This window comes from Balaenoptera musculus, chromosome 3 (genome assembly GCF_009873245.2).
Source record: "Balaenoptera musculus isolate JJ_BM4_2016_0621 chromosome 3, mBalMus1.pri.v3, whole genome shotgun sequence".
Classification (NCBI taxonomy): domain Eukaryota; kingdom Metazoa; phylum Chordata; class Mammalia; order Artiodactyla; family Balaenopteridae; genus Balaenoptera; species Balaenoptera musculus.
Window position 1 is genome coordinate 24831490 of NC_045787.1, and position 24787 is coordinate 24856276.

General features: G+C 39.3%; 1 protein-coding gene across 9 annotated transcripts in view; it reads right to left on the reverse strand.

The window, feature by feature from the left end:
* DROSHA (drosha ribonuclease III) overlaps positions 1 to 24787 on the reverse strand; it is a 121122-nt gene that overhangs the window by 12520 nt on the left and 83815 nt on the right. For all 9 annotated transcript variants that reach the window (XM_036847162.1, XM_036847170.1, XM_036847167.1 and 6 more), the window contains 5 exons: positions 22527 to 22629; positions 20484 to 20554; positions 14759 to 14803; positions 13056 to 13213; positions 11683 to 11788 (listed from right to left, as the gene is read on the reverse strand). In XM_036847162.1, the coding sequence (XP_036703057.1) occupies positions 11683 to 11788; positions 13056 to 13213; positions 14759 to 14803; positions 20484 to 20554; positions 22527 to 22629 (483 nt within the window). The remainder of the gene's footprint in view (positions 1 to 11682; positions 11789 to 13055; positions 13214 to 14758; positions 14804 to 20483; positions 20555 to 22526; positions 22630 to 24787) is intronic.

Sequence of the window (24787 nt, forward strand, 5' to 3'; positions counted from 1 at the left end):
TGCTAAGGCTGCTACTGCCAGGGTCCCGTGACCCAGGGACAACTTCCCCAGGAGAACACACGGCGTGCCTCAGGCTGTTGTAACGTCACGCTGGACTCTGCCGCCGCAAGCTCGACCTGCATTCTGTACCCCTCCCTCCCCCCGGCCAGAGTGAGCCAGAGCCCCCAAATCAGTGGCTCCTTTAACCCTGTCCTGTCTGAGCTAAGAACAGACGCCCTCAGGCCTACATGCAGAGGCGGGTCCAAATCCAAAGCTGAACCCCAGGAGCTGTGCGAACAAAGAAGAGAAAGGGAAATCTCTCCCTGCAGCCTCAGGAGCAGCGGATTAAATCTTCACAATCAACTTGATGTACCGACATCTGTGGAATACCTGAATAGACAACGAATCCTCCCAAAATTGAGGCTGTGGACTTTGGGAGCAACTGTAGGCTTGGGGTTAGCTTTCTGCATCTAATTTGTTTCTGGTTTCATGTTTATTTTAGTTTAGTATTTAGAGCTTATTGTCATTGGTAGATTTGTTTATTGATTTGGTTGCTTTCTTCCTTTTTTTTTTTTAATATACATATGTATTTTCCTTTTCCTCTTTCTGTGAGTGTGTATGTGTATGCTTCTTTGTGTGATTTTGTCTGTATAGCTTTGCTTTTACTATTTGTCCTAGGGTTCTCTCTGTCTGTTTTTGGCTTTTTTTTGTTTCTTAGCATAGTTTTTAGTGCTTGTTATCAATGGTGGATTTGTTTTTTGGTTTGGTTGCTCTCTTCTTTCTTTTTTTTTTAATTAATTTTTTACTTTTTTATTTTTAAGAATATTTTTTAATAACTGTCTTTTATTTATTTATTTATTTTTCTTTCTTTCTTCTTTTTTCTTTCTCTCTTTACTTCTGAGCTGAGTGGCTGACAGGGTGTTGGTACTCCAACTGGGTGTCAGGCCTGAGCCTCTGAGGTGGGAGAGCCGAGTTCAGGACATTGGTCCATGAGAGACCTCCGGGCCCTACATAATATCAAACAGCGAAAGCTCTCCCAGAGATCTCCATCTCAACTCTAAGACGCAGCTCCACTCAACAACCAGCAAGCTACAGTGCTGGACAACTTATGCCAAACAACTAGCAAGACAGGAACACAACACCACTCATTAGCAGAGAGGCTGCCTAAAATCATAATAAGTTCACAAATATCCCAAAACACAGCACCGGACATGGTCCTGCCCACCAGAAAGACAAGATCCAGCCTCATCCACCAGAACACAGGCACCAGTCCCCTCCACCAAGAAGCCTACACAACCCACTGAACCAACCTTACCCACTGGGGGCAGATACCAAAAACACGACCCTGCAGCCTGTGAAAAGGAGACCCCAAACACGGTAAGTTAAGCAAAATGAGAACACAGAGAAATACACAGCAGATGAAGGAGCAAGGTAAAAACCCACCAGACCAAACAAATGAAGAGGAATAGGCAGCCGACCTGAAAAAGAATTCAGAGTAATGATAATAAAGATGATCCAAAATCTTGGAAATAGAATGAAGAAAATACAAGAAACATTTAACAAGGACCTAGAAGAACTAAAGGGCAAACAAATGATGATGAACAACAAAATAAATGAAATTTTATGGGAAAGGAAATAGTCAAGTCCAGGAAGCACAGAGAGTCCCATACAGGATGAATCCAAGGAGGAACATGCCAAGACACATATTAATCAAACTATCAAAAATTAAATACAAAGAAAAAATATTACAAGCAGCAAGGGAAAAGCAACAAATATCAAACTAGGGAATCCCCATAAGGTTAACAGCTTTCTTTCAGCAGAAACTCTGCAAGACAGAAGGGAGTGGTAGGACATATTTAAATTCATGAAAGGGAAAAACCTACAACCAAGATTACTCTACCCAGCAAGGACCTCATTCAGATTCGACTGAGAAATTAAAACCTTTACAGACAAGCAAAACTAAGAGAATTCAGCACCACCAAACCAGCTTTACAACAAATGCTAAAGGAACTTCTCTAGGCAGGAAACACAAGAGAAGTAAAGGACTTACAATAACAAACCTAAAACAATAAAGAAAATGGTAATAGGAACATACATATCAATAACTACCTTAAATGTAAATGGATTAAAGGCTCCAACCAAAAGACACAGACCGGCTGAATGGATACAAAAACAAGACCCGTATATATGCTGTCTACAAGAGACCCACTTCAGACCTAGGGACACATACAGACTGAAAGTGAGGGGATGGAAAAAGATATTCCATGCAAATGGAAATCAAAAGAAAGCTGGAGTAGCAATTCTCATATCAGACAAAATAGACTTTAAAATAGAGACAATTACAAGAGCCAAAGAAGGATACTACATAATGATGAAGGGATCAATCCAAGAAGAAGATATAACAATTGTAAATATTTATGCACCCAACATAGGAGCACCTCAATACATAAGGCAAATGCGAACAATCATAAAAGGGGAAATCAACAGTAACACAGTAATAGTAGGGGACTTTAACACCCCACTTTCACCAATGGACAGATCATCCAAAATGAAAATAAATAAGGAAACACAAGCTTTAAATGATACATTACACAGGATGGACTTAATTGATATTTATAGGACAGTCCATCCACAAACAACAGAATACACTTTCTTCTCAAGTGGTCACGAACATTCTCCAGGATAGATCATATCTTGGGTCACAAATCAAGCCTTGGTAAATTTAAGAAAATTGCAATTGTATCAAGTATCTTTTCCAACCTATGAGACTAGATATCAATTAGAGGAAAAAAATCTGTAAAAAATACAAACACATGGAGGCTAAACAATACACTACTAAATAACCAAGAGATCACTGAGGAAGTCAAAGAGGAAATCAAAATATACCTAGAAACAAATGACAATGAAAACACGACGACCCAAACCTATGGGATGCAGCAAGAGCTCACTACAGTGAGATATTACCTCACACCAGTCAGAATGGCCATCATCAAAAAGTCTACAAACAATAAATGCTGGAGAGGGTGTGGAGAAAAGGGAACCCTCCTGCACTGTTGGTGGGAATTTAAATTGATACAGCCACTATGGAGAACAGTATGGAGGTTCCTTAAAAAACTAAAAATAGAGCTACCATATGACCCAGCAATCCCACTACTGGGCATATATCCTGAGAAAACCATAATTCAAAAAGAGTCATGTACCACAATGTTCATTGCAGCACTATTTACAATAGACAGGACATGGAAGCAACCTAAGTGTCCATAGACAGATGAATGGATAAAGAAGATGTGGCACATATATACAATGGAATATTACTCAGCCATAAAAAGAAATGAAACTGAGTTATTTGCAGTGAGGTGGATGGACCTAGAGACTGTCATACAGAGTGAAGTAAGTCAGAAAGAAAAACAAATACCGTATGCTGACACATATATATGGAATCTAAAGAAAAGGTTCTGAAGAACCTAGGGGCAGGACAGGAGTAAAGACGCAGATGTAGAGAATGGACTTGAGGACACGGGGACGGGGAAGGGTAAGCTGGGACGAAGTGAGAGAGTGGTATGGACATATATACACTACCAAATGTAAAATAGATAGCTAGTGGGAAGCAGCCGCAAGGCACAGGGAGATCAGCTTAGTGCTTTGTGACCACCTAGAGGGGTGGGATAGGGAAGGTGGGGGGGAGATGCTAGAGGGAAGAGATATGGGGATATATGTATATGTATATTTTATTCAGTTTATTATATAGCAGAAACTAACACACCACTGTAAAGCAATTATGCTCCAATAAAGATGTTAAAAAAAAAACAACTAAATCAGAAGCTATCAAGAGAAAGAGGAACTTTATTAAAAAAGTAAATTCATTAAATGCTAAAAAGAAAGAAGCGCCATACTGATCTCTAGCCCCTTCCACCCTGTGAAGGTACAATGAGAAGTCTGCGGGCCAGAAGAGAGCCCTCAGCTGACCATGCTGGCACTCTGATCTCAGACTCTCAATCTCCAGAACTGTGAGCAATAAATTTCTGCTGTTCATAAGTCATCCTGTCTGTGCTATTTTGCTATAGCAGCCTGAACAGACTAAGACAGTAGGAAAGGGTTTTCCAGGATGACAAAACAGCTCTATTAAAACAAGAGGCCAGGACTTCCCTGGTGGCACAGTGGTTAAGAATCTGCCTGCCAATGCAAGCGACACGGGTTCGAGCCCTGGTCCAGCAGGATGCCACATGCCGCGGAGCAACAGAGCCCGCGCACCGCAAGTACTGAGCCTGCGCTCTGGAGCCTACAAGCCACAACTACTGGGCCCACGTGCCACAACTACTGAAGCCCACCCACCTAGAGCCCATGCTCCGCAACAAGAGAGGCCACTGCGGTGAGAAGACGGTGCACCACAAGGAAGAGTAGCCCCCACTCGCGGCAACTAGAGAAAGCCCATGCGCAGCAATGAAAACCCAATGCAGCCAAAAAAAAAAAAAAAGCAAGGGGCCATGACACAGTGAGGTGATTCCTGGGTGGAAATGGAGGAGAAATCTGAGCCTGGTGGGGAAGAGCTGATACAGGTGAGGCTGCCCAGCCTCTGGGCAGAGAGAGTCTTGCAGGTGATGTAAAGAAGTCTGTACTTTCCTATAAGGGAAGAGGAGTCCCAAAAGGTGTCAAATGGGAGTGGCAAGGTAACTTTCTGATTATAGAAAGATCATTTTGGTGGATGGATTTGAATGGGGTAAGACATGAGGTTGGAAAGCCTGCAGATGTCGATGCTATAAATTACTATTTTACAAAGAAGAAACTTTTCTTAATAGAAATCTTGAAAATGAACATTAAGCACCCAACTGAGCATGAGATGGTTATTAGACTGTTTTGCAAACAATGCCTTGAGTTAGATGTACTGGTAAAAAGCAAAAGATTTGGCGCCAAGCTGCCTGGGTTCAAAGTACGGCTCTACCACTTCCTGGCTAGGTGACCCTGTATAAGTTACTAAGTCTCTCTGAGGCTCAGTTTCCACAACCATTACATGGAAAGAAGTACCTACTTCACAGGGATGTAATGAGAATTAAAGTGAATGAGTATACAATCTAAGTACAATGACTGGCACATAATAAACACACAGAAACGTTAGCTGCTGTTATTACTGCATCATCATTATTAAGCAAGATATGCTTGCTCTTCGGTTATCGGAAAACGGTTATAGAAGGTTCTAGGAGTTCCTCTGGATTTGTTTTCAAAGAAAATTTTCTGGATACCTGTCCACTAATAGTCTTCAAAGCTCTCCATTTTACTTAGTGCTAACCTGTCCTTAACAACTTTTTTTAACACCTCCCCACCCCCCGCAAAAAAAGATAAAATTTAACTTGAAATTAGCAGAAAAAGCAAGGAAAGCTGTAGTTAGGGCTCTCTGTGAAGCTGAGAAAAAGACTGCTGAGTTCCTGACGCAATGGCAAGGACCGACAAAAATATCACAAATTGCCAACTGTGATTTTGAGAATCCAGTATGTTTTCTATTATCTCAACATAGCAGTCTTTCCTAATTAGTGTAAACTTCAATTTTAATAAGAAAAAGGTTTATTGGTTTAAAATAAGCAAAGAAACATATTGGCACTCTTCCTTCAACTTCTATTCACTCTTGATTCTAAAGAGAAAACCACAGCTGTGGGACGTGAGCTACCAAAGAGGGCCATCTAGTGTAAAACAGTAGACTCTGATTTATTATTTTGAGGACTTTACATGCTCATATGTTCTTAAGAATTTGATATTAATTCAAGAGGAATTTCTTGTCCATCCAAAAGCAGTTAACTTTAAGTGGTAATCAAACTGCTAATTTTAAACTAAATTTAAAATAATAGTACTCCCGATTTCCCATATAATGGCACATGGGGCATAGCAGGAACATAATATTCACTGAGTAATATTCACTGAGTGAATGAATTAAAGGACCATATTTTGTTGGGCTTAGAAATTCTGCTGAAGAATTACATCTAAGCATAGTCAAATAACCATATTCTCCCTAAATCCAATATTTGTGTCTCACATAAACTATTTCCAGGGTTCACAGTTGCAGAGATAAGATCCAATTCTATTGAAAGGAAAACATGTATAGAAATTGTAGAGATGCAAATGCTACCTGCTGGAGTGCAGGTCAGATACAAACAGCCAAATTATGACAGTGATGGAGAAATTCTCCAACAGGAGGCTGCGGAATCTACCCTCTCAAAGAGATCTGTTAGATAGCTTGTTTGATTTATGCTTAGTGCTGTCTGAAGGCAGCAGGGAAGGATTAGATCACTGGTTCTCAAATTTTATCTGTAATCTTTGCTTTCTCATTACCCCAAATCATTCCTCTACAAACAAAAATTTCTGCAAGTTCATCTTGCTGGTGGACGCCTCCACTAGGCACAGTGCCTTGCACATTGTAGGCATGGGACTGACAACTATCTTTAGCTCGGAAACTTATAGTAAAGGCTAAGAGAAAAGAATGAAATAGAGGTGAAAAAGATGCAAATGTTAAAAGTTGAAAGTGTGACAAGAGAGGCATTCTTGTCTAAATAAATGCTCTTTGAGACCCTCTCCTATTTACCCTGACTCTACTGAGTAGGTTCTACCCTCAAAAACCAAAACTTCAGTCTATGAATTAGAAACTCTTCCCTATACATCCCAGTTCAACTCCATCATGCTAGCACAATTATATAAGCCTGACATTCGTTCCCAAACAGGCCTTCTTGAACACCCAACTTACAGAACACTATAGATTTCCCCCATCAGCATTCAAAACTTGAAAACCACGATTTCATCTGCTCAACCGTCCTTATTCTCTATGAAGCGAGTGTGCAAGGGAACAGCTCTGAGCCAACTAATGCCTCCCCGTAGTTGTGTGTTCTTTAATCACAATAATGAATAATTAGCCATCCTCTCCCTGCCTTCTGCCCAGCCAAATGCAACTGCAGTAAGTAATCCGCCTCAAATTTTAAATTACTTTTAATCCTTAGACATTCATAGTTTTCAGCTTCTTTCCTTACACATTAAAAAAAACATGTTGTTTCCTTCCAATGCCACTTCCACTTCCCTCTCTATATGACTTAGCTGCCCACAAAACTCTCATTCTTCTACTTATCAAATATGTATTGAGAGCCTACATATACCAGGCACTGCTGCACGTATAGTGATAAATAAACACATGCTCTCACAGAACTTCCAGGCTAGTGGGACAGGGAAACTCAAATAAGTGCCAGGAAGGAAAAGAACACAGAAATTTGACTGGAAAGTTTCCCTTGCAGGCAGCAGTCACGCCGGAACTGACATCTAATGCAGAGTAAGAGATACCGGGCAGCTGAGAGTAAGGGCGGGAAGCAGAATGGTCTCCAGGTAGAACATGTACAAACCCAATGGCAGGAGAGAGCTTGGAGGAACACAAAGCAGGCCAGGTAAGAGGTGCAGAGTGATAAGATGAATATGTGACACAAGGCCGGGCAGGTGGGCAGGCTTGTTCATTAGTCACTTGCCAAAGAAAAAATGAAGAGCATTAGACTGGAATATGATGATTATTCACTCAGCATATTTGCTGAGCACTGATATGCCAGGACTGTCCAAGGACTCAGGGAATCAGGAGTGAAGAAGATAGACAAAACCTCTGCCCTCAGAGTTTACACTCTGATGAGAGAAGAGAGACGGTAAACAAGTGAAATATATAGTATGTGCTAAGTAGAAAAAGGAAGGAGAAAATGGAGGTAAGCTTCCAGGCTGGGGGAGGGGAGCTAGGGATGAGGAAAAAAGGTTACTATCAAGCAGAGTGAATTAAAGAAAGCCTCACTGGTGATGACATTTGAACACAGGTGTGGGATTTGGCCGCAAGCATGTAAAAGGCCCTGAGGCAAAGGCTTGCTTAGTGTCCTGCAGGAATCTCACAGAGGCTAACGTGAAGTGTCTAGGAGAAAAAGTCTAAGACGGCAGCAGGAAAGCAGGTCATACAGGGTCTTGTAGGTAACAACATTGTCTTTTACCCTTGAGATGAGAAATCTTTACGTTTTGCACAAAGGAAGTTGTAATCCGACTTCTCTTTAAAAACAGTCCCTCTAGATGATGTGCTGAACACAGGCTGAAGGGTGGGGAGGGATGGACCAGTTGGGAGGCTATGGGTGTAATTTAAGGTAAAGATAATTGTGGTCCAGACCAGGGTGATAACAGTGGAGCTGGTGAAAAGTAGTTATGTTTGGGACGAACTTTGAAGGTAAAATCAACAGGCTATGCTAATGGCTAGGAGGTGTAGGATGAGAGAAAGAGAAGAGTTAAGGATAACTCCAAGGTTTTTAGCCTGAGCTAAGAACAGAACAATCCTTACTGATATGGAGAACACCAAGGTTTGGGGGTGAAAATCAGTTTTGTTTTGGCCATGTTAGGTTTGAGGTGCCTGATAGAAATCCAACCAGAGATCCAGTATATCTAGATATCCAAGTATATCTCTAAATATGGAGATATTTGAGTATGGAGTTAGGGGCAAGTAAGAACTGAAGACATAAAATAGAAAGTAACGTACAGATGTATTCAGACTCATGGAGAGGAAGTCAACAGAAAAGAGAAGAGGCCTGAGAAGGTTGGGGAGGTGAAGAGGAACAACCGAAGTGGACTGACGATGAATGGCTAGTGTGGTCACAAAATATGTGTGGTGAAGACTCCACTGGCCGCAGAAGGTAACTTGGCCTGCATGGGAGCAAGAGCTGATTCAGGAAGGCTGGTGTAGGAAGCCGTAACGCTGTCCAACAGGCCCGAAACCTGAGACAATGTCCCCCATGGGAGAGTACAAAAATGCCCACAAGAATGGCAAAGACCAGCTTTTCCAATAGTAACACACATCTCACGGGAAATCTGAGCCTGCTGCATTGCCTACTGCTTTGTATAAGCACAACCTTAAGATTCCTATCCTTTGCAATTTAGTAAATGCCACCTCTTCTAACCGGGTCTCTCTGTCAATCATATTCCTGTAACACTGTGACAGCTATGCAGGGACTACTGCAGTGGTCCAGGTGACAGAGGTCGGTAGAGAGCATCTGGGTGATGAAGACACAACACTGTCCAGCAGCAATATTGTCAAAACTTGCGAATGGACTAGAATATAGGGAAGGGAAGCAGAGGGAGGAATCAAAGATGACTCCTAGGTTTCTGACCTGCAACACTGGATGGGTGATGTTGCCGTTCAATTACTCAAGGAGTACTGGTAGAGGACCCAGGTGGGAGAAGACTTCAAGTTCAGTCTTGAACATGTGGAGATGACGAGAAGAGAGCTGGCACTGGAGCTCAGAAAAGAAACGGGATTGAAGAAGTCCATTTAAAAGTCTGCCTACAGAGTGAAACTAACGCTATACTTGGAAAAGACTGCCTATAAGAGACTCTAGTAAGAAGAGGAAATGCCTAGGAGTAAGCCTTGTACATCCTGGAATATTCATCAGCTCTATAGAATAGGATGAGCCTGCAAAGGAGGCTAAGAAAGAGTAGCTCAAGAGGTGAGAGGAAAACCAGGAACGTGCAGCATCATAGAAGCCAATGAGAGACAGTGGCTCAAGGAGGGAGGGAGCAACCACGTCAAAGAGACATTAATGAGAGTTAGTATCTTTTAAATATGTATTTCACTGATGATAGATCATCTTTGTTTTGTCAGCAGATCTCTTGGTCCTACTGATTTCTACAGAAGCTTTCTGTGAATACAGTTCATAAAACCATCATATCAGAATTTTGTTCTTTGTTAACATCTTTCTAAGAAGCTATCCAAAAGTTCTTTAATTTTAAGACAGCAAGGCTGATAAACACATTTTGGATAAAATTAGTTACAGCACTGAAGTCATTTTGGAAAGAACACAAAACTGGAGTCTCTAGCATAGTCCTGCTTTTACCTTTATCCAGACTTTGGGCAGGGCTCATGCCTGTCTGAGTTCTGGTTTCATTATCTGTTCAGTGTTGGGGGTCGGGGGTGGGATGTGCCGTGGCCAAGAAGAGAAGCAGTAAACTTGCTGATCCATACATCCCTGCGCCACAAAATCCTGGAGTTCACAATTAATTTGTGGGAATATAGGGGTAAATGTGTGTATTTAAGTCACACATTTTCAACAGTGGCCTCTTTATGGCCATAAGATGAATTACCACTTAAGCCATTTGGTTTAGGTTCGCCATTTCTCAGACCAACCAGATACTCTGACAGCTATGAAGTCTATTCCCTAATGGAAGATACTGAACGAGCATTTATTGATTCCTGAATGTAGAGCAAAACACTAGATACTAGTTTATTTCTGGTAAATGCTCGTATGTTCTTAAGAATTTACTATTAATTCAAGAGGAATTTCTTGTCCATCCAAAAGCAGTTAACTTTAAGTGGTAATCAAACTGCTAATTTTAAACTAAATTTAAAATAATAGTACTCCCGATTTCCCATATAATGGTACATGGGGCATAGCAGCAACATAATATTCACTGAGTAAATGAATTAAAGGACCATATTTTGTTGGGCTTAGAAATTCTGCTGAAAAATTACATCTAAGCATAGTCAAATAGCCATATTCTCCCTAAATCCAACATTTGTGTCTCACATAAACTATTTCCAGGGTTCACAGTTGCAGAGATAAGATCCAATTCTATTGAAAGCAAAACATGTATAGAAATTGTAGAGATGCAAAGTATGAAAGACTTATTTGCCTCAAGCATAATGAAGAACGTCGGCACTCACAAAATGTCTTATAGTGAGTATTCTTTTTCTTTGCCCAATAAAATATTTGCTTTTTCAATGCCAATTCTAGAGGGACTTCTCAAAGGTTATTCCTCGGGCTGGGAGAGATCATCATGACTGGCTTCCAGATATGTTTTGTTCTCCACTCTGGTTTTATTACTGATTGGTTTCACAGAGTAAAAACCATACATAGCAAATAAAAAAGCTCAGTGAAATTTTATAAAATGAAACAAAGGTGAGAGGAATGGGGACTATTTCACTTTGTTCATAAATCAAGCCTTGTCTCTCTAAGTCCCTTTCAACTCCACGTGGTCCAGCCAAACTAGGCTTTTGATCTTCCATGCTGTGCCCTTGTTTCAGCAGTCCCAATGTGTGCAATGTCTTGGCCAGGAAATTTCTTCCCATTAACTCCCAGTGGCCAAATCCTACTCATCCTTAAAGGCTCAAACATCATCATATCCATGAAGCCTTCTAGAAATTCCACAGCTAAAAGAAATCTTACTTTTCCTAAACAGCACAGTTTCCCTATGTCTCTTTATAATATTTAACATGGTACTACTCCCTGTATTTAGTTACAATTACTCACTTATACTTTTTATAGTGTACATGTATGTGTATACACACACACCCCACACTATATCTATATACATATGTATATAGATATAGAAAGAGAAAGAGAATTTGTAGTTATTTACTTATATTTTTAATTTCTCCTCATAGTTTTTAAACTTCTTATGGATAGACTAGGTGTCAACTAATATTTGCTCCCCCCATGAAGCCTAACTCAATGTCTTGCACTGAGCAGGCAGTCACTAAATGGAGTGCGAAATGAGCTCTTATCATATATTGTTTTGCACACAATTTACATAATGAAACAAAACCATATGATATGCTAAAGTCACCAAGAACTAAGTCAATTACATAAATATATATTTGGTTCTTCTAATCTTTGCTCTCTGTTATACAGCAATCGTATTGGAAGAAATGATTTAATACAAACTCACAGTTAAGTGTCCTTCATGATGATCTGGGAAATGAATGAATAAGTACTCCGTGGCTACCAGCTGCATTATGGAGTCACCGAGGAATTCCATCCTCTGATTGTGGCCTCTGGGAAAAAACATCAATGTAAAGAGATCAATAAGCATTTGTGGATTAAAAAAAAAAACACAGAGAATTTTTTTTAAAAGTCATGATGTTAAAAAGCAATGTGTTCATCTTGCTTAAAGCACAAAACTAAATATAATTCCCTAAGGCCCCTCAACTGAGAAGAGATCTGAGTCAATACAGGTTCAGTTTCAAAGGAGAGTAAAGTAAGTACTATTTAAGGATTAAACAACTGCTAAAATAAAGACTAGTAAATAGTGCTTGGCCAAAAACTGGGGAGTATCAATTGAAAAATAAAGCGCAGTTGAATCCTTGAACAGTGAGGGGGTTAGGGGCAGCGACCCCCCCGTGCAGTCAAAAATCCAGTTTAACTTTACAGTCGGCCTTCGGTACCCACGGTTCCGCATCTGCAGATTCAGCCAATCAACCAACAGACCCTGTGTAGCACTGTAGCACGTACTTATTGAAAAAAATCCACATGTAAGTGGACCCATGCAGTTCAAACCCATGTGATTCAAGGGTCAACTGTACAGCAGAGACAACAATGTTGCACAGACAATCTTCATACAGACAAAACAAAGCAAAAAGGCCCAAGAATTTTCTTTGCTAAATCTTTATCTTTTTATTGAAAAATACACTCCATTATTCAAATCTGGACTCTAGGTTAAGGACTAAAAAATCTATAACAAGAATCCTTAATCTTTACAGTGTAAAGAGAGCTGTGAATATCTGATTTGGGGGAAAGAAGCCAAAAATGAATAAAAAACACCATGCAAAGAAACAACGTTTTGGTTATTTTATTAATTATTTCATTAGCTCATGTTCAAATCACTCATCCAGAGCAGGGATTGGAGGACCAAATTCAGCCTATGGCCTGTTTTAGTAAAAAGGGACACAGCCATGTTCATTCATTTACATTTTTCCTGTGGCTGCTTTTGTTACTATGGCAGAGTTGAATTATCATGACAGATACCACATGGCCTATAAAGCCTAAAATATTTAATATTTGTCCCTTCGTAGAAGAAGTTTTTACTTCCTTCACACTTCTCTTATACTTTACAAAGAAATAAGATGCATGACAATGAGACCAAAAATACTGGATTAGAGCATATCCTCTGGTCCACACTGGTGTCTGGTTGCTCATCCATCTAACGATGTGACTTCCCTGGAAATACGTTTGAGACCCCAACCTTGGAAGGGCATGCAGCAAACGTTTGGGACTGCCTGTCTAAATGCCCATGTTAGAACTACATAAGTATTTCTAACTTACAGGGTCAGATGGTTAAATCCCACAGTTCTCAATGTGAATGCTCTTGCCAAAAGTCGAACATGGGTAAAAATTACTCCAATTGCGTCTTCAAATTCAGTAAGTTTCTGTAGAACTGGAGAAGTCTCAATAAGTTGTCGATCAGTATTTGGCTCCTGAAGCTACAAGAAGAAAGAAAGAAATAAAAATCACATGCAGTTTTTAGTTACAAAAGTAATTATCAATTCTAAGATAGTGTTTTGTAAACTTCCTTCTCCCACGGGCAGAAATTTCTGAAATGCCAATAAAACACGAAAGCTTCTTTCTCATCCCTTAGAATGGCAAACAAACCTAATATTTAAAGAAGGCTCAAATAATATTTTCCAATCTTCTATCAGATTTCAAGGCCAAATACTGTACACAGATAGTTCAAAATCCCAAGTATTATACTAGCTCTCCAAGGAAGAGGCAAGCTGAAGAACCACCGGTAGAGAGTATATATCTATCTATCTGGTAACTCAGTGGTTCTCAAACTTTAGCGTTCATCAAACCCTTGTAGGACTTGTTAAAAGCAGATAGCCAGGCCCTGCCCCCAGAGCTTCTGATTCAGTATGACTGGAATAAGGACCAAGGATTTGCCTTTCTGATAAGTTCCCAGGTAATGCAGATGCTGCTGGCCTGGGGGCCAGCTTTTGAGAATCTCTGCAATGAGTAACTTGACCTCTGCGTGTCTTCTAGGGACCAACCTATTTTGGCAAATGAACATCATTAAAACTGGATTCAGCATACACTGGAGATTATTATACCACTAGTCAGGTGCTCCACATAACAATGAGCCTTTAACCACTAGCAGAGAGCAAATATGAAGAGTTTAAATAAAATGAATATTTTCAGGAACTTTGAGCAAGTTCATACTCATAAAATATTTCTAAAGTACTCTGAATTAATGTCACTTATTACTGTAAAGCCTCTCATGAGAGAGTTCAGCCACTAGTGATGACTTTTATATATACATAATATACATTTACAAAAATATGTACATATGAGTATACATTTACATGTGTATATATATATATATATATATATATATATATATGATGTATATCTCCAAGGTAAAATGGTAATAAAAGCAAAGAATAGTAAGAATTTTTAAACCAACTGGGGAAAAAAGTGTCACCATATGTAGATCTTTTAAATTCCAAGATCTTGAATAAAAAGTCATTATACTGTACTAAAATTTTAATTTACAATATGTTTTATGCATCGAAGTCAAAGCCTTCAACTTCTAAGATCCAAATTAGGTTACGATTTAGCAATGTTAATTTAGTATTTGTTCTACTTTGTAATAAGCCCAGACTTGCTTGCATATTATTTTCCCTATAATAGCAGGCATGTAGATACACTGGAGACAACATATTATGCTTTGACTATCACTGTTCTGGGGAAGAGAGGGGACCAAACCACAGCCACACAAGTAGTTCTTCCTGCCTCGTGAGGGAAGGCGACTCCCAGTGCTTCCCCCACCTCACCCCAGACCACAAAGAGGGCAACACATGGCATCGTTTTAATATTTGTTCCAAAGTTCTCCGGTCTGACACCCCAGCTTAAAGTCATAAAGCCACGGAAGGGAATCAAAGGATAAAAGCAGGAAGGGACAAAAGGCAAACTGAAGCATCATGAATGCCCAGAGTTATAAAGCTTACTGAAGACAGGAAGGTCACACTTACCTGGAGTGGGTGGAGAGGATAATTGAGCCAGACTTCGCGCAAGTCCTGGAAAATGGAGTGATGCCTTTAATGCTTGAGGGAGCCAGTTAACACACTCTAGAGTGCTAAATAAAATGCCATTATGTGAAATACTGAACTCTTTCAGATGCTGACTCCACTTACTGCAAATTCAATAGTGCTGGCAAACTAATTTTTTTAAAGTGTATTCACCACTCAAACTGCCTGTAGTGACTCTAATTAGCCTATTAAGCTGGGGAGGAAAAGAGCCCCCCACACCCCCAAGAGTCAAAGACACCTTTTAAAACTAAGTTACCCATTTGCTTAACCTAATACACTGGATTAAGCTGCTGTTTTAATCACATTTTTTAGTTTACCATTCCCCAGAAATGTACATCAGCTGTGCCTTTTGTAATGAAAACTCATCTCAAATGGTCCTTTATTTAGGCACTAATTCATTATCGTTGAGTTGTTTTAAGATGGACTGGAAAACACCCCATATCTACTTCCTAAACACTTAGATTTGTAAGACCACACTTTTACTGTGGATCATTACAAATGTATACTTGAAATAAGAGAAAAAACAAAAGAATAAATTTTGTGGAAAATCCTAATCCATTGAGTTAAATCCAGAGGCAGTTATAATTAGAACTTCCTCAGGATTAAAGTGTTTTTCCTTCAGTTTTAGACTCTGGGGAGCCTCCGACTGAATCTCCTTTCTGGCCTCGATGATAGGTTTTTGAGATAAATGACAAAACTTTTAAAAGAGGAGTTTTTTTTTTTTTTAATTTTTGGAGGGGGGAAGTATAGGAAAATATATTATCACTTGTGATCAGATGATGACAAAGTGAAATAAAATACCTGATATTTTTGTACAACTTGCATCTTAATAAAATACACTTAGGTTTTGTTTCTGGTGTTTTATTTTGCCAATATAAAAAACAAGCTTAAATATCAAACTGTTCTTTTAAAGCTATTTAAAGGACTTCTCTTAACCAATTCAATAACCTTTCCCTTGAATTCTCTGTAGCATAAATTATACTGAATGTCACTCCCTTCCTGCAACTTTCTCATGTTCTCTCAATGCTTTTTCTCCTCCTGCTGTACCTGAAATGGACATTTACCAAACTTCAGCCCCTTGCCTGACCTATTCATTACCTGCTTCTCTGGAGAGCCCCGCCATTCCCACTGCTACCTCTGTTTAAATCACTTGTTCATCTCTGCTGCAGTTCTGACCTCTCACTCAAGCTACAAGTCCATAACTCTAAGTGCCTTTATGGGCATCTTTTACCTCATACCTAAATGACCAAATCATACGTTTTTACCTTTCACCTTAAACTAGGGAGTATGGTGTTAGAAAAAGGTGCAGGATGAGGAGACAGGTTGCCTGATTTAATCCTGATTCCCCGTTGGCAAGTTACTTAACCTCTCTGAGCCAACCTTTCCTCAAGTGTAAGACCAAGATAATCACAGTACCTACTTCAGACTGTTCTCTGATGCCTCAGTGAGCAATGTACTCAAAGCACTGAACCCAGTGCTGGCACACAGAAAATGCCACTATTAATAATGATGACATCAACAATGACGATAAACAACTATTTCTTCTGACCAACTTCAATCTCCAAAGTTCAAAACTGTCAGGGATTTCTAGATTCATCTTCCTCCTTTCTCCTATGTATTCTTTGCTCAAAAACACTGATTTCTTCTTTGATGTTTGCTGTCACCCATCTTGGTGTTATAGCTTAAAACCTCACAACTAGCCTGTTTCAATGGCATCCATTTCCTTTATTCTACCCTGCACACTGAGATAAGGTTATGTTGCCCCTCGGGGTCAGAGAAAATATCCTGGAAAAGATCTCGACTGGAATCCCAGCTCTGCCTTCTATTAGCCCAAGGACCTTAGGTAAAGCCTCTACCTTCAGTTTGCTCTTCTGGAAAATGTTCATTGACTGTTGGGACATTAGATCATGCAGCATATTTTTATTGAACACCTGTTACATATTAGCTTACTAAGATGAATAAGACACTATCCCTGTCCTCAAAGGAGCCTAGTGGGAAAGAATGAAGGTAAATAAGTATAATTTAATAAACTATGACAAATTCTATAATAGTGATGTATATATACCAAGTGCTAGGAAAATTCTGCCTGGGGTGTCAGATCAAGCTTCAAAGAGGAGGTGACTTTTCAGCTGTATTCTGAAGAACACAGAGTACTGAGGAATTCAGTACATCAGCAGAGGGAGGGAATCAAAAGCAGGGCACCATATATACACAAATAATAGGTCTCAAGGTACACACACACAAAAGGGTAACTCTTAATAGGCAGAGCACGGAGGATTTTAAGGCAGTGAAAACGTATGACACTGTAATGGTGGCTGTATGTCATTGCATATTTGTCTGAACCCACGGAATGTACAACACCAAGAGTGAACCCTCATGTAAACTACGGACTTCGGGTGATTATGATGTGTCAGTGTAGGTGCACTGATTATACCAAATTTACCACTCCGGTCGGGGATGCTGATAGTGGAGGAGGCTGTGCATGTGTGGGGCAGGGAGCATATGGGAAATTTCAGTACCCTCCTCTCAGTTTTGCTGTAAACCTAAAAAAAATTTTTCACACCACTGTAAAGCAAAAAATAAAATAAAATAAACAGTTATTTGTTAGTAAATTATAATAGACTCAAAAAACAATTAAAAAAATTAAAAAAAGGTAATTCTTAGAATGGCACAAAGAGGGAGTGAAAAGAAAGGAGACTGAAAAAATAGGTGGGAGTCAGCTTATGAGAACTATTAAATGCTATGTTGTGTAATGCAGACTTTGGTAGGCAATAAAGAAACCAAAGATTTTTAAGCCACAAAGACCATAATCAAATCTGTGCATGAAAAAGAAGACAACACTAAACGCAGCATGAATGATGGACTAGAGCAGCAGGGAAGGACCACAGGTTAATTATCGCAGGTGAGAGATGAGGAGGACAAACGTTAACGCAGCAGTACGGCCAAGAGTGAACCCACTCAGGAGATACGAGGGACCAAACTGACGGGGTCTGCAACTGAATGGAGATGAGGAGAAAAAAGCTTAAGGACAAAAGAATACCCTAAGGTTTCTGGTTTAGATCATAAAATTAAAGAAGGAGAAATATGTTTGGGGGCTAAGGTATTGAATTCAAATACTAAACCTGTTGAAATTAGGTGTCTGTGGAACACCCAGGTGAAGTTGCCCAGAGGCAATTTGAAAAGACACTTTTTCCAATTTCTGGAGCTCCAGAGAAAGGCCTGGGTCAGAGAAATTGGGACAGATGTGCACAGACAAAAAGGGGTGTGTATGGGGGGGCAGTGGGAGACTAGGAAAGATTACATAGTAATTGCTCCCTATCTTTCTAAGACGGTCATTGGATGGTCAAATGGAAACAGTGGCTCTGAAGGTACTGGGTAAGCCGGGAAGGGTCACACAGACCTGAGAACACAGAATTGGCAAAATCATCCTGGGGCTGAAAGAGTAAAACGTAGTTCAGGCTGAGAAAGAAAAACAGCCCTTCTGTTAACAGGGCTGATAGGACGACACACATAAAGCCAGCTTCCAAGTTAACAGGAAACAGCATCTCCCTCAAGGTCTTACAGCATCTGTAAAACTCTGAACGACCCCCTCTTTGAGAAACAACTGCTCTCCCACCAGCGCTGCCCTCTGACCTGCTCTGCTATGTCTTACCCCCGGAATAAAGATTGCCAGGGACACTCAATAGCTAAACTGCCCCTCGGCTTCTAACAGCACCCAATCCCAAATTAATCCCCTGCTTCTTCTAATCCGGCCTCAGACATGGCAACCAAACAAGAACTGATCCCTGCTTTCCTGGCCCCTCGGAACCGGTCAGCACCAGCCCAGGCCTCAGAAAGAAGGGCCCCCTCCCTGTTATGAGCATGCCCCCCCGTCCCCTCCCCCAGCCCCATGCATGGAGTCAATAAACCTACAGCTTGTCTCTGGCTGTCTTTGGCTGACTGGACTTTCACAGAACCATTACTCAAGAAAAAGTACGATGGCTCGCCGAAATCTCTCGCATACTACAACTAAGAGATGTAAACCGATATGGAGATGTCAGATGAGTTAGACTGTCCAAGTGTGCACACTTGAAAACGCTGAAGTGAGAAGACCATATATTACTAAGCCCTGTTCAATTTCACAAAAGACACACTAAAATGACTAAAGCAAATTCTGAATGTCAGCCGTCCCATTGGTAAGATAATGTTCAGACTCTGCTTTTTCATTTAGTCATTTATCCATTTCATTCCTTAAACAAATATTTATTAAACTCTGCACATGCCAGCATTGTACTTGGTAGTGGAAATAAAAGATAAGCCTGCTAAGTAGACAAGTGGGAGAGAAGCAGTTTAAAGAGAGAAAAGAATCCAAACAAAACTATTGCAATTAAGAATGCCAGGTATAAAGCTGCATATAATTCAGGAAAACAGGAACACAGAGTGGATGGGGGCAGCAGGTAAGATGGGAGGACAGCGGCAGGAGTAGGTGGAGGTGGAGGCTAGGTTCAAGGGGTGAGGGGGCACATAGAGGCAAGGCTGGAGGAGCAAACAAAGTAAAGAGGTTGCTGAAACTGCCAACAAAAAAATAAAGGCCAGAACAAAGTTATTTTAAGTTTTGAGAAAAAGACTTAAAATACATCTGCTACAGATACAAATCAAGATGCACACTTGTTTATAGGTTGTAGGACAAAATGGGGGACGTGGAACACCTGTAGATAATGTTCCCACAAGGAGGAAATTCACATGTATAAAATCACCACCTATCTCTATAAAAACAGGTAAAAGAAGATCAAATCCTCAGATATGAGCATCATCCAGGCCCCATTTTTCAAAACTATTGATTCTTTTTTTTTTTAACCTATCCTAAGGAATACAGTAATAACATCTGACAGCCACTTACGTTGAAGGTTTCACAAAGGCTTAAAACCCTGGCTTCCTATGTTCTTTACTGCTCCATGAGGGCTATTTCATTCAATTATAATGACATTTCAATCAGGAATACAGAGTTGCCTCTCCCTTTAAATGTTAAATTGACTTGTTTGGGTACAAAAAGCAGCCAGTATGCTCTATTACATGCAGGATTAAAAAGGGAGCCCTGGCAATATTAATAGCTTAATACTTTAGTAACAACAGAAACTATTTTAGAATCTATCATTTTTTCTTAAACTATAATTTGCTTTAAAAAAAAAAAGTACTTCCATATTCTTTATTCATAGCCCTATCAGAAACTCCCTATGAACTGACTTTCTAAAATAAATATACATTTATCTAGTCTACATAACTTACATAAAAACAAATCATAAACAGAAAAGCCAAAAGGCTATAGCTTCAACTAAGCCTGCATGGGATAGGTACCCAATGATTATAAAATATAAAATCATAATTCATTTCAAGATACTTCAAAATAAAGCAAAGTCCTACCTTATTTCTATTCATATTTAACTTACAAGTGACCATGAGGAAACATGGGGTTTTGGGTAGAAAACAAACTAGTGTAAATGTCCACAGAACTTTCCCATCTGTGACAAAGTTGAATATGCTATTTTTGAAGTGCTTGAAATCTACCATCTATGGTAAATTTGGGGTTTTTGTTTCTCCTACATGCTCTTTAAAATACAAAGACTAATTGATATAAAATCTTCTGTAATGATATATAACTGAGAAAAATCAAATGAATCGAGATAAATACCGGATCATTAAAGAGTAAGCGTCCAAATAACTGTTTGGCTTCCTCCAGGCTTCCCTCCAAGTAAACAGCTCCTAGATAAAAGGAAGAGAATGCCAAAAGGAAGGCTGCATTAGTATTCAGAGAAAATTACATATCTCCATAAAAAAGCAAAAAGGCAAGCCAAAACCCACTCACAGAAAAATTCGGCAAGATCAGAAGCAATTGTTTTAAAGGTAGCATTTTCCCTCTTTTAGCTATGCTTTGTGTTATAAGTTAGACTGAAATATGAAATTCAATTTACTAAAACATAAACCTTATTTTGTAAGAAAAAGAGGCCAACTATGAACTATCGTGAAGGATATGGGTATGAACCATTAGTGACTAAGGGAACTATGCACAAATACTTAACTTTATGAAAATGTTATGTTTTATTTTCTATATTTATAGTTTGTATTTCAGACCACAGATAAAATCTGAGTTCAGATCAATTAAGGTTTCTGCAAATAAAAATCAGGGTAACCTTTACCTTTAATTAGAAATAATTATTAAAAATTTTTTGAAATAACTAAACACTGTACACATGTTTACCATTCATCATAACCAGTAAGTACGACAGTAACATCTTAACTGGGTATCAAATAGCTGAGGTAGGGTAGTTCTTAAATTCATATTTTTTACATCTGTCTTCAGAAAGGCTCTTTTCCACATAAAATATTCAGATACTTAGTCACCAGGGCTTTTGATGACTAAATACACTTATTATTTATCAATAGTTGTAGTAATAATGATAATAATAACAATAATAATGATGATGATGACAGCATTAGTAGTAGTAGGGGTTTGGGGGGGTCACTCATGTCCTAGGCCCTGTGCAAAGCATTTTCACATTCTTATCTTCACCTTCAAGGGCACCTTAGTAAGAGGGTATTAGAAAAGATTTACAGGACTGGGGCCCATAGCAGGTGATTTTGGGGAGGGTTAAAGGAAATGGAACTTTGCTCTGGATTTGATGCAACCAGGATCAGATACTAAGATTGTTACAACTCTGTGAGGTGAGTGATACTATCTCCATGTCATAGGTGGGGAAACTGAGCCTCAAAGAGATTCAATAACTTGGCAAAGACACAGAGCCAATAAATGATACAAAAGGGAACTGAATCATGTGTGCCTGGCTATGGGGCCAACTGTAACATTAACCGTCAAAAGTATTATGTCTACAGAGCAGTCACTCCACGTGACAAACCCTCTGAAAATAGACATATTTGTGCAAAACAGACATACCTGTGAAAAGACTGTGGATAATTATTAAACATTCTCTTGCTACCATCATCAGCATGGAACTACAATGGGAAGCTTTTATATTCATTTTCAAAGAAAGAGGGCAAAATTGATAAGGAAGTACAAAGCCCTTTGAAAAATGTACTCAATCATTTACCTTAAAAAATCAAGGAACTGTCAATCTACTGAAACGTTTCATTGTAAAGCATACTTGCAATCACCAGCTAATTAACTCTTCATAACTTTCCTGTACAAACAGCTAATTATATTCTAGTTACAGTAAAAAAGAAACTGAGGAAGTAAAGAGCCTGAGTGAGGAAGTAAAGTGTCTGCATCAGTCTTGTTTCAAGTGAATAAACAATAGTTACAGAGACTCAAGCCCTGGGATTTTAAATATGTGGTGTCTTCAAGATGTTTAAATCAGAAAATCCTGTGAATAGTTTAAAATGTGATCAAAAGCAGTATTAGGGCCTCACCAGAAACTTATTTATGTACGTGATCCTGAATCAAATCTGGCAAGTAATCCATCCCCATATTAATACACTGCACTTCAGTTCAGTATATACTAAGCATGTACATGACATGGTACAAGGAATTCAAGAAAAGAAAGCATGACTGCTGCTCTGGAGGAACTAACATAACTATAGTATAAGGAGGTGGGTATTATACTGGGGACCTCACATGCTTTGGGAACAAGTAATTTTATCCCAAGTCTCCACATTGAATTTTATGTGCTCTCCAGACATTGCAGATATGCAGGAAACTAGACTATAAGTGAGAAATTACCTATTAATGCTTCAAAACAATTAGCCATGGCATGTCGAAGGTCTGATTCTCTACAGAGGTCAGGTCCATGAGCATAAAGCATAAATCGATCCAGTTCAAGTTTCTACAAAATTCAAAATGACAGAAAGTAAGAAAAAATCGACAAAATCATATTGTAACTGTAATAACTCAGCATCTCCTAGGGGTATGGTTACAATTTAATTGGTCTTATGTGAAAATTTAGTCACCATTCCCTACGAGTCCTTACATATGGCTTAGCGCTGACAAGCCTCGACTTTTCCCCAAACAAGCTTCTATGAACTCTGATGGTTCAATCTGGTTCAGAACTGATAAGATCTGAGCTGTCCAATTCCAGGTTCAGAACAAGGACTAGCTTAAGCTGGAATAAGCCTCTGTTGCAAGACCACACCCTTGGGTTCACCCAATATGTCTAGGGAGATACAAACCCAACCCAAAGTTAACCTCTAGGATTCCAGAGTTACGTGGTACTGATGGCGTTTGTACCACATGTAAGAGATTTTTATGTGGTAGAGTAAATGGGGACCCTCAGAAGACTTCAAAATGCCTTATATCTCTAAATCTTTTTTTTTTATTTGACAAGGATTTGGGGAGCCATATATCTTTGCACTTATGTCCACTTTTTGAAGTTTCCACATTCATCCTTCTAAAGTCTCAGTGAGATCTAAGCAATGGGTTGGAACTATCTTAAGGGCTCTGGGAATACAGTTTATAATGAATTATATTTTCTTTTTTTATTTGGCCTCAGACAAGTTTAGAGACAAATTTATGGCCCAGTTCTAGAAATTGTGTAGGACTTAATGAATATATCTGTGCACACTAACTTTACTTCTGCCTTCGTTTTACTGTCTTACCCATATTTTCTCTTTATTTTGAGTTCAGTACCTACTTATTTCTTATCCTATTGTATTACAATGTACAAATCAAGTCCTTTCATAACTAGACACAGTATCGTTTTTTATAAAACTCCTGAGATTGAATAAATGGAAATCATAATTCATTCCATAAAAGGAGAAAGATACAAACATTGCATAAGCATGCAATAAATCTGTTGCTATTCCCATGTAATTCGGTTCAATAAATACTTACTAAGCAATAACATGCCACGTAACATGGAACAAGTCACAAGTCAATGAACAACCTAGGACAATATGAATCTCATCAGCTCTCAGATAAAAGAGACTCAGATTTTGTGTGTCTTGATATGTATGTTAAAAATATCCGTATCTGTTTACATTGGAAAAAGGGACAATAAAAATGGGACATATATGCTATCAGTATTTTGTATTCCTAGGAATTCACAAGTGTATCATAAACTCAAGTGAGGGTTTTGACTACCACAAATGCAACAGCAGAAACCACCTCTTTTTAAAAAATTGATCCCCAAGTGCAAGAGTTTATACTAGAATATGTAAATTTCACTTGTTTCACAACTTCACTGGGAAAATCCAATGGTTTGCTATCTCTGGAGCCGTGCTTGAGAGTAGAGTGCAAGCCATATTTTATATTATAAACAACTATTCTGGAATGCTCTGAATCTTCCCACGTCTCATAATCCCTCCTCTATATCTTAATTTTTTCATGAAGGCATTAGTGGAACTTTTAAAAAGGAGACTGGTGCTCCACTGTGCATGTGTTAAAATGTTCCTGTCTGGAGCGCTGACCTAGAGCTTTCATTACCTTCTCAGAGTCAGCAATCCTGCTCCATCAAGTCCCTCCTCCCAAACGGTTAAGAACCACTGGTCTAGACAGAAGAAGGGTAAGACCACCACTGCCTACTGCTGGAGGAGATGGGTGTTGAGTGCTATGGGAATGTCAGGGTTTGGGGTGGAGGAAGATCACACAGAAATCCCTGAAGGGAGAAACTGGCCACCCCTGTCATGACTCATGGCTTTGTACAGCACCCACTGTGTTACGTAACAGCATCCATGTTCATGCTACGGTAATTTCCCACACTTTGTAAATATCCCCCCTACAATTGTTTGAAAAACAATTATGCAATTCTATTATATCTGAAACTGAAAAGAAAACAACGGCGAGGTGGGGGGAGCATGCTGACAATCTACTTATTAAAGGCATTTCCAACGGACACTTAACATGAACTATCAGGAAGCATCTTGACAATTAAATCAACTAAACATTGAAGCAGTTTTATATAGCTTGTGGAATTTCATTCATTGTAAGGCTAAAACCAAGTTAGCATACCTGTTGCCCATAGTTTTTCCTGAAGGCATCACTGTTTA